Source organism: Micropterus dolomieu, linkage group LG23 (assembly GCF_021292245.1).
Source record: "Micropterus dolomieu isolate WLL.071019.BEF.003 ecotype Adirondacks linkage group LG23, ASM2129224v1, whole genome shotgun sequence".
Classification (NCBI taxonomy): Eukaryota; Metazoa; Chordata; class Actinopteri; order Centrarchiformes; family Centrarchidae; genus Micropterus; species Micropterus dolomieu.
Genome location: NC_060172.1, coordinates 17,635,870 through 17,646,968, shown reverse-complemented (window position 1 = coordinate 17,646,968; position 11,099 = coordinate 17,635,870). Strand labels below are relative to the sequence as shown.

General features: G+C 37.7%; 1 protein-coding gene across 1 annotated transcript; it reads left to right on the top strand.

Annotated features, from left to right (window-relative positions):
- Positions 1-5,354: 5,354 nt before the first annotated feature.
- Positions 5,355-10,385, top strand: arr3a (arrestin 3a, retinal (X-arrestin)). Its single transcript, XM_046039609.1, has 16 exons — positions 5,355-5,359; positions 6,073-6,103; positions 6,235-6,295; positions 6,399-6,443; positions 6,906-7,096; positions 7,623-7,682; positions 7,792-7,868; positions 7,970-8,105; positions 8,248-8,332; positions 8,441-8,513; positions 8,617-8,754; positions 9,047-9,127; positions 9,239-9,262; positions 9,364-9,413; positions 9,577-9,596; positions 9,981-10,385. The coding sequence occupies exons 1-15, from the start codon at positions 5,355-5,357 to the stop codon at positions 9,579-9,581; spliced, it is 1,062 nt and encodes a 353-aa protein (XP_045895565.1). The 3' UTR covers positions 9,582-9,596; positions 9,981-10,385.
- The last annotated feature ends 714 nt before the right edge of the window (positions 10,386-11,099 follow it).

The window sequence follows — 11,099 nt, the reverse complement described above, 5'->3', positions numbered from 1 at the left end:
CCGGGGATGGCTGTAACAAAGATGAGTTTTAACATTTTTCGCCAATCAGGAACAAACTACTAATCACCTGATTCACTCTGCACATGCTCAGTTTAGTCCTTATACAAGTAAAAGTAGCACACTGTGGCAAGCACAGACACTAATTAAACACTTTATTTATTTGTGTCATTGTCTGCTTTGTAGTAAAACTCATTTTTGTCTTATGTTTTAGCTGTAAGCTGTAAGGTAAGCTAGATCATGTCTACAAGAGTCTGGGTTAGTTGTAACAACAATGGAAATGTTACAACCTACCCCAACAACAAGTTGAGTTGTATTGATAGGTTTTCTTTGAATTTAAGTTTGATAAAAATTTTGCACTGACGTTCATGGTCCCCAGAGTATATATATATCTATATATCTTTAGCCCACTGCGTGACCATTTGGTTCATAACAAAAAAACTGCTAAATTAGAGCCATTCCCATCAGCCACATTCATAGGCTACCCTGTGTTTAGTGCTGACTATCAAATGTTAACACAGTAAGACTAAGTATTTAGCTCAAAGCACCAATATGCTAAGTACACAGAGCCACTGGCATGGCTGTAGACATCAGGTACTTTTGGGGTGATTTCACCTGTACTTTACTGTCTCATCCCATTTCATCTAATGTTATCTTGTTAACATATATCTATACCTCATCATCATTTCATCTCATTTTGTTCTAACCCATAGATAATTGATTATGCTGCTTGTGCCTTTTGGCTGACACTTCTCATGAGACACTCCACATCATTATTAATGCGTTTGGCCCAGGTTTGGCCTCGAGTGTTTGGTCTTTAAAAGGCTGAGCCACCCACAGTGTGTTCACTCAGCTGGTCCTAAATAAAACCTCTCAGTAGATGGTAACAGTGCCAACTTGGGCTTTTTGTTGTGCTAACGTGACATTTCTTTCACTCTCTATATATTGCTTGTTTTTTTTCCAAACCAGAGACGTGTGTTTTCTGATCATCGTAAAATGATGTTAATGTTTAAATATAATATATAAAAATAATGGTTTTTTTCACACTGGATTTAAATTGGCCTGCAGGTTATAAGTAACCCGTCGGTGTCATACACCTAGTATAACAGAGTTTTATCAAGAAGTTATATGAATAAAATTTACATACCACAACAGTATGTTCAGATAATGCTTGATTTCTTCTATATCAGTCATTCCAAAATCTTTTTCTCTCTTCCTTTCTTTTTATTTGTATATAAATGAGTGTGATCACCATTCAGTCATGCGTTCAATTAGGAGATCTCCGTCAGAGGGAGTCACACTGTCACATTGTGTTTATGCTGGTGATCAAATGGCTGAGAGCCAGGGAGGCCACACTTTTCCAGGAAGCGAATTGCATGGCAGACGAAACGACAATGTGACCTGTTTTGATAAGACCTGAACCTACTACATATGTTTTATTTTAACTTTCACAGAATGGATAAGCACAATGTCGCAAAGGAAAGAAAGTTTGGAAATGTTTATCTGGTGTGTTAAATAACTTCTTCCACTGAAGCTTTATTTTCCCATTGCATCAGTCAAATTAAAACAACCTGAGCAACGACGAAGCTGATAAAGGTTTCACATAACACATCACCTGCACAGCCTCTATATTTTGCTTCTTTGAGTGAACTCATGCCTCAGCTAAGCCATGGTCATTACAACACAGTGACCCTTGCCTTGTGGGGCGTGGTGATGGCCTGGAGGTCACACTGCTGGCTTTATTCCAACTAATTCATTTTGTGACACTCTCCTCCCTTTACCCCCATTTTAAAAATGAATACAACAATTCAATTGTGTTTTTTTAATGTCCTCCTTGTTGGTCAATTAAGCCCTCAAACCTACAAATAATTGTAGTAATGATGTGCTTACCTGTCATTCATCCTTGTGGAATAGTAAAAAACAGTACCATTATAATCATTATATTGTCATCAGCCTCATTAAACTGGCCCTTATGTCCAGCATTTTCATAGTTAAATACAATATTCGATATGTGTTTGCTTCAGCACTTCACAAGACAAGACTCCATTTATATGATTGTACCAATGTATCAGTATGAAAACAGCCTGGGAGGTTTGTTATCTTAGTAAACGTTGATATCTTGACTTGGATTTAAAAGTTCTGCCCACTTGAACTTTTAACATGAGCTTATTATAATGAACCTGTTGAAGGATTTGTGGCGTTTGAGGCCAAAAGGGAATCGTTCTGGTGATCCTGCCTAATCTCTGGCACGTTACTGAGACACTGTTGGATAAGTCAGCTTACTTTGACGTTGCCGTCGATGCTCCCATCACCCACGCTAAAATGGGACTAGGAGTCCTTAATCTTCTGAGATCAGACAGACTGAAATACTAAGAATCTCCACACTGCTACACAAAGAATAAAATAAAAATAAAAATAAACCCTTTATTTTTACTGGTTTGCCCTTCATTGTATATTATAAAACAGTTTATTTTAAATTGTCTATCAGATGAGTTTGTTCCTTGAGAAAAATATTATACACAGGTACAATGAAATATGCTGCAAACTGTAGCTGAAGGGAGATAAAGTTTAAAAGCTTCTGTTTACTGTTGTTACTTTGACTCATAAACCTTTGTCTACCTGAGCCTTCATGAGCAACACTGACAAAATGTATTGTAAAAAAATAAGGAAAGAGTCTTCAGATTATTCTCAATTAACAACACAGCATGACTCCGTGTTTAAAACATGTGCAGCTCCCAGATCAGGCTAATAATAGCAGGACTAAAGGACTAAATTTAAACACAAGTCAACCAAGATGTCTAGCACCAAACCTCATGTCTTGACACATCCAGGGCCTTTTTGACAAAGAAATTCACAATGATCCCTCTCAAAGAAATTAACCCTGATTTTAAAAGGCCTAAAACTTTGTGACCCTGAATGTATATGTTAAGCAGACTGGATTGCTTGGTTTGTGGAGGTGCAGAGGGGATTATCAGCCTACTACTACCACAGCCGTGGTTGGATTTTCGTCCCTGTGATTTAAGTGGCTGGTATTATTAAACCCTTTGTAGTCCAAAAAAAGCTATTCACTGATTGCTTAACTGGATTATGAAGCAGGCAACGACAACAATAATGAACCGGTTAAGCCCAAACGATGCACAGAGAGAGGCAGTGTGTATAAAAAGGGACTGGGGAGTGTTGAGGGTCACACTCTCCACTTATCCGGACACACTCTAAAGAGCTCCCAGACAACTGAGAAGAGGTAAGACTTCTTCTGCTTCATGGATAGATGGAAAAGATGCATGATGTCACTTTTTGAACTGAATACACTGATGTGGGGAAAATTTACATGGGCTGCTACTTGAAAGTTGAGATGGCAATGTTTGTGCGAGAAACTTTTCCTACTTTATTATTACATAATAATATTACATAGTTATATTACACTTATACACACTAATTCTATTATAATGTGCAGCCTTTTACAGGTAATTTTACAGCCTACAAATGGGTGTTGTATAGCATTTCTTCCACAGATACATGTATGTGAGAAAGATGTGTACTTTTTTTGATGCTTGTGGCAATGTACCAGGCTGCCCATAAGGGGTCAAAGTATCGCGGTTGTAAATTATAGCAGGCTAAATTACTGATAGTGGGTTTGCATGTAAATGTGCTTATCTCCCAAAAATCCCTTTTGTTAGACAGAACAGAATTGTAACCCTGATGCTAAGTTACAAGTGCAGACAGGTATTATTTTCAGTAATAAACAATCATTCAAAACAATTATCTGGTTTTCATGATGTGAAACACAGATAGAACACTAATCCATCACTATGTAGAGTAAAACAAGTAAATAGGAAATATTAAATGTTAATTATTTTAGTACTTGATCATCTCAGCCAAGATGCTGAGCTGGACGTGGTGCTTGCATACTGAGATGTTTGCAAGCTTTAAAGCAGGTCAATCCAGGGGAAAGATGAGGAAAACACAGGGCATATCTTTTTGCTATACTATGTACACTCTCCTTTGACTTTGACAGTTAATATAAAATGTGAGTAACTGATAAAATGTGAGTAACTGTTTCAATAAGTGAGCCGCAACACTAGGATAAGTAACCTAACATGTTCAGTGTTACATGAATTTTTTCAGTACATATGTATACTTAATCCATTTACATTTACACAGAGGTTGGTTTTTTGTTCCCAATGGTACACAGGTCCATTAGACTTCAAGCTGAGGACAACTGCATGTGATGGAAAATGAACAATTAAGCATTTACTTAATTAGCTACCAAGTCCAAGACCAAACAGGAGCAAGAAGAGCATATGACACTTAGTCAAGTAAATTAGGAAATTATCAAACCTCTCTGATCTTCAAATATTTAATGAACATTTAAATGAATGCTTACAGCTCACTTAACCTTTCAATAATAATCCTTATTACAGAGCAATGGAGGGCTACTGTTAGGACTTAGTAGGCCAGGAATACTACAACAAGTTACTGAATGGGCTCTATCCATTTAACTGTCCTTGAATAGCCCACACAAGCAACAGCTTTGGTACTGCTGTTACATGTGAGGGGAACACATTGTGAACTAATCATGTGTGTACTATGTAAATCTGGCCCAGTGTTTCATGCGAGGCCTGTATCTGTCAGATGGGGACCAGCAGATACAGAATAACAGATAACAGCTTTGGCTCAGGAGCCCTACACTGGTGGTGTAATCTTATTGCCAAGGATTAACCTTCAGTGCCTTCGAAACAACACAACGTTCTGGCTGAGCTGACAGTTGGTGAAGGCTGAGTGTCTTAATCCTAACATCTGACTGATATTGTGACACCTCATAACCAAAAGTCACTTCTGTTTTCTTTTCTTCCAACAGAAAACTCCTTCTGATCTTCCAGAGATGGCAAAGTAAGTGTTGTCCACCTTTTTTTATTGTCTTTCACTCCCCCAAAAGTTCTTACTTCAACAAGAGTACTGGTCAGAAACTTAAGAAACTCATGCAAAGATAAAGGTTTTTTTCTGTGATTGTATATTCTATTATTACTGCAATTGTGCAGTTACTTACACTGCAACTTCCCAAAGATAATAATCAAAAGTTATCATTATTGAAAAGATTGGTCCATTTTTCTAATAAGAACTAAATGAGCTGAAACTCTGACATTAATTAGAACCGTACTACCTTGCAGTTGCAGTCAGCCAACTCCTAAAAGTCACAAATAGTTTTAAAGTATTTATTTAAGGTTTGTAAAGGCTTAGTCGGCTGTTGCATCGGTTCAAATGTGGTCTCAGACAGTAACACAGGTAATTAGCTATTTGGGAACCCTACCACACCATTTGTGGCTCATTCACCTGGGCCTGCCTCTTAATCCGGTACGATGAGGTAAAGCGGCTCCACACTTAGCTGTTCCTAACCGGATAAAAGGGAGTAAGGGATTACTGGCCCTTCTGCTGCTTGCAAGGGAACCTAGTTTACCTTCAGAATGTAATGACTTACTATGTTAAGCCGTTTAATGTTTGATATACTATTACAAATCACTAGTTCCGCAACTACTGTATATACAACTTTTTATACATAAAACTTTTTTTCATTACCTCTGATTGTTAGGAAAGTGATTTATGTTATAGAGAAGGACAAAAGCAAAGGGTGGAAAAAGGAATGAAGGATGGTCAAATTGGATACATTTAGGAAGAAAACCCAGTAAAGTGAATGGATTTCCTTATATACAGTATCTCTCAAACATGAGTACACCCCTCACATTTTTGTAAATATCTGATTATATCTTTTCATGTGACAACACTGAAGAAATGACACTTCACAAAGACACTCCACAAAGTAATGTGTTTACAGCTTGTATAACAGTGTAAATTTGCTGTCCCCTCAAAATAACACATCACACAATGTGACACACAGTGTCAATATTTTGTGAGGCCACCATTATTTTCAAGCACTGCCTTAACCCTCTTGGGCATGGAGTTCACCAGAGCTACACAAGCACATCTCTTGGGTCAGTTTGGCATAATGTAAAACAGGGCTAACTGAAGATTAATCAGACACAAATATTCTTAAACTGTTGTTAAACTTCCTTTTTACAGGGTTTTCAAGAAGACCAGTGGAAATGGAGGGGTAATTCTACATTTTTTGATATGTGGTGATAGGTAGTGTCTGTTAGAAATGAGTGAAACATACTTAGCAATAGAGTTACTGTCATCAGGGTCTGAAGGACTCAACTTTTTCTGTGTCCTTTCGTCTGACAGCTGACCCTCTACCTGGGGAAGAGAGACTATGTGGACCACGTGTCCCAGGTGGACAAAGTTGGTATGTTCCTTCTTCAATGTGTGTGTATGTGTTTGTGTGTATGTGTGCAGCTGCCTATAGTGAGAATGATAAAGATTTATTGTCTGCACTCTTACCTTCACAGATGGCGTTGTCAAGCTGGACACAAGTGATTTTGGAGACAGAAAAGGTAAGGTTTCAATCCCCTAAAAGCTTCCTGAGTCAAGTCATGTGAAGACCTAAGAGAGCATGATGAAGAAACAAATCTACTATTATGTGTTTACAGAATGTATTTTAATTTTTTTTTTCACACACACACACACACACTTACTGTTTTATTTATTTATTTTAATTTAATATATTATTTTAATTTTCTAACATACTAACACACACACGCTTATTGTTTTACTTACTTTATTTATTTTTACGTAAATTTTATTTTATAGATATATTTATTTATATATATTTATATATTTTTATTATTATTATTTTATTTTGTATTAACACACACAAACACAACTTTTGCTGCTTTATTTCCTTATCTAATGAAATGTATGAAATTAATTGTCCTTATGTACTTTATATATAGCTTTGGCAATATTGTTGCTATACATTCATGCCAATAAAGCTAATTTGAATTTGAATTTGACAGTGTTCGTGCAGCTGGCATGTGCCTTTCGTTATGGTAGCGACGACCTGGATGTGATGGGCCTGTGCTTCAGGAAGGACATCTGGCTCCAGCAGGTCCAGATCTACCCCGCGGACCACAAGCCCACCTTGAGCGCTATGCATGATACCCTGCTGAAGAAGGCTGGAGACAACTCATACCCTTTCACTTTTGAAGTATGACAACATGTCCGGATACAAAGCTTTAACAGTTTCACATGTTTAGCCTGTTCAACCGCATGTTCTACCTTTCAGGTTGAATTGAAAGGTTTATTTTACAAAATGGTTAATGGACACATTAACGGTATATTATACTGTACCCACATACAAACTATTAAAATGCCCAAACTTATAAAGTGGCTTGATATGCAGAGAGGGTCACTGCAGATTACCTGAACTGCTATTTTGATGTATTATTCATTTAAAACGGTATTCAATTGGTTTGAAACAGGTCCCCGTTTCCATATAATCCACTCAGAGCAGACAAAATAAAATAACAGTATGCCATCCTCAAATTCACATGACAACTTGACAATTTTTGTGGCCTTTAGCCATAAAAGGTTGATGAACGAGTCTGAACTCCCATAATTGATTCATATTTAGTGTTTTGAATCCAATCTCTGAAAATATGTTTTTTGTTGCGAATAAACAAATAAAAATAACTCCTCTGTTTAATTGTAAATGCTGTCATTTGTCTCTCTAGATTCCCAACAACCTGCCATGCTCAGTCTCTCTGCAGCCTGGACCAGATGACAAGGGGAAGGTAAACCTAATGCTATTCTGCCAACACCTCTCCATATTCCTTAGTGTGTAAGCAAGTATGTTAACTGTTTGTTGTTATAGCTGCCAACGTTTTATTTTTTGCTTTGCAGGCTTGTGGTGTCGACTTTGAAGTCAAAACTTACCTTGCCAAGGAAAAGTGCGACCCTGATGAGAAGATTGAAAAGAAGTGAGTGTGTTTTCATCTTTCATCTGTTTGCCTTCCTATTCTGCCTGTTTGCCTTCCTCATCCATCTCTTCTTCCTTCCTCTGTCCCATTGTGCCCAACAGGGACACTGCTCGCCTTGTCATCCGTAAAATCCAGTACGCCCCCACTCAGGTCGGTGCCGGACCCAAGGCTGACATCTGCAAAAGCTTCATGATGTCCGACAAGCCTGTTCATCTAGAAGCGTCCATGGAGAAAGATGTACAGTAGCAAAACTTTATTATTTACAATGATTTTTATTTCTCTGCTATCCTAAATGTTTGCTAATGCAGACTAAGACTGTTTTCCCAACTTTCCCACCATTTCCCACCATTAACTGGTTGTTTCCTGGTTTTGATCACAGCTCTACTTCCACGGCGAACAAATCCCAATCAAAATCAAAATCAACAATGAGAGCAACAAAACCGTAAAGAAAATCAAAATCACTGGTGGGTACCTCTGATAATAGAAATGCTTTTAAATATAGTTAATATGAGTTAATATGAGTGTTACTAAGAGCTGTTTTTCTTTGTGTCTTTCTTTCCCTCTTCTCACAGTGGACCAAACCACAGACATTGTCCTCTACTCAGCAGACAAATACACTAAGGGGGTTTTTAACCAAGAGTTTGGGTACGTGGACAGAGAACTGAAAGTAGAGAACCACAACAAATATCAAGTATCAAGTCTGCAGTTTGATACGTTAATGTTTGTGTTTGTGTTTTATTCTCCACAGAGAGACAGTGGAGCCTAGCAACACCTACGAGAATACGCTGAGCATCACACCACTGTTGGCTGACAACAAGGAGAAAAGGGGTCTTGCGTTGGACGGACGTCTGAAGGACGAGGATACCAACTTGGCCTCCACCACTATGTAAGTGCACAAACAGCAAACAGGACTAAAGAAGGATTTACAAGTAATTCATCTGATCATTGCTAGAATGTTCAAAGAATCAGGAGAATTATCCAAAGTAGTTCTTGTTTCTGTGACTGCCAATATTGCATAGCCACTTGGTAGTTTTACATTTACAGTAGCTTTTCTGACATGTGTCCATGTCTTATATAATAATAGTTTCATAATTTCATAATTTTATAGTTAATAATAGAAGGACACTTCCAATTAAACCTTCTAATCCTCAAATCCTTGTTATTCTTCTTCTCCACAGGCTGCGGGGTATAGATAAGGAGGTATTGGGAATCCTGGTTTCTTACAAAATTATAATTAACCTCATGGTGGCCGGAGGAGGGTAAGTGTCTGTTTAAGCATTTTTTGGCAGAAGAAAACTTAATCAGAATTGTTTAAAAAAGATTTAAATGACCTAAAACAAACTTGTGATGTTGTTCTTGTCTTCATGTAGCCTGCTGGGTGGTCTCACTGCCAGGTGAGGGGGGTTTATTTACAATAAATATCATAGCCCACACAGCCAGTTAGCAGTGATCACCAGTCACCTGTATTATTCTGACTGGTTTGTTTTCTCTGCAGTGATGTCACAGTGGAACTGCCATTGATGCTCATGCACCCCAAGCCAGCAGGTATTTTTTAATAACACACTCAAGCCTTGTACTGTGTAGTGCATCTACCAGTGCGCCTCACAGTTTATAAGTTGCCTTTTCAAATGATTTACTCTCTCATCTTTTTCTTTTCCACGTAACAATTTTCTTCCTTTCACATCAACCTCCCTTCCAAATTGAGCAGAGTAAAGACTGCACATCAGCGTAAGTACCACCTAACTTTTATTTTTCCATGCCATGCTTTGTTTTCTGTGTTAGGCTAAGCAATACATAGTCTTTATCATTGCTCATTGTATGTCCATAAAAATCCTGATAAAAAGCTCAAATTAATTAAAACTCCCAGGGTCTTCAAATTAATAAATGCAGCTCAGTGGTCATCCATTATTTCATTTAATGCATAATGTTGCATATCAGTGGATGTGCTACATAGTATAATGTTGACAGTTTCAGGTGATTGTTATTGATTCACTTATGTTCAATTTAATGAATTGAATTGAATGGGGCTTTTTGGCGTGGGAAATAGAAGAATGTTGCCAATACCCATTCTGTATGGATTGTAAAGTTTTCTTTGTGTTTACTTTTTTCCAGAGAGGATATTTCCCTGGAGGTTGAGAGGAAAGACAGGAAGACAACGATGGGAATAGACACAAAACAAAGAAGAAGGATGGGACTGATGTAATGAAACCAAATAACAATAACCGAGCAACTGAAGAGAATGACCTTTTCAACACACAAAGGATATACGTGTAGATGTAACACCAGTCCCCTCACAGGTCTTGTTGTTCATGGTTTTGTTGTTTGATGAATGTAATTTAGCTGTAGAATAGAGCATTTGGATTGCAAAATAGAATCCAACATTTAGAAACCAAACTTATGTCAAACCACACACATAGGCCTACATGCAGAAAATAAAAGTCACCTTCGCCACCCTTCAGAGTATGAGTCGGGAAAGAAAAATCAGCTTGAAGCCCATAAAAACCATGGTGCTTTGGATTACAGTGATGCATTCATCTATTATTTTGAATATTTTTTCTTTTGTGAAATGGATCAGATTTTGATTTTGACATCAAGTCAGATAACCCCAATAAAATTACTGTAAAAACAGAATTATTGTGGTGTGGGTTTTGTTTGTATTTGTTTCATATATATGTGTACGTGTGTGTGTGTGTGTGTGTGTGTGTGTGTGTGTGTGTGTGTGTGTGATTTCATTAATGGACCAGCACATTGTACTGAAAGTCAACTGTCAGCTTGCTCTCTTTCACAGCCCAACTACAGTGTAACATTATTATATGTTATGATAAAGCCTGCTGATAGTGAGACAATTTGAGGAACTTGTACATAAGAGATAAGATGTTGCTTTATTGATCCCCGTAGGGGAAATTCAAATTGGCACAGTGGCACAGGGAAATGTAGTGCATATGGCACAGTAATTCACGCACGCACTACTTCATACAGCATATTTAGTTTTCCACATTATGTTTTCTAAGTTGTCACTGTATATTTACAAATGCGCTCTGCTGTGCTGAAACAATTTAACCCAGTCTGTCTATGTGTTCATCATCAGACTAATGCAAAATAGCCTGGAACCTCTTAGTTAGGGGTCCAAGCCCGAGCGGAGCTGGGAACCCTATTGTAATCGCTCGGATTTTTATTATTATTATTCTTCCGCCGCTAATTCCACTACTGCAGCCTTGATGGTAACTGCTA

Excerpts from the sequence above, each read along its gene's own strand:
- arr3a (XM_046039609.1), top strand. Across the intron at positions 8,333-8,440 it reads AAAGAAAATCAAAATCACTG|TGGACCAAACCACAGACATT; the intron begins GTGGGTACCTCT and ends CTCTTCTCACAG. Across the intron at positions 9,128-9,238 it reads CTCATGGTGGCCGGAGGAGG|CCTGCTGGGTGGTCTCACTG; the intron begins GTAAGTGTCTGT and ends GTCTTCATGTAG.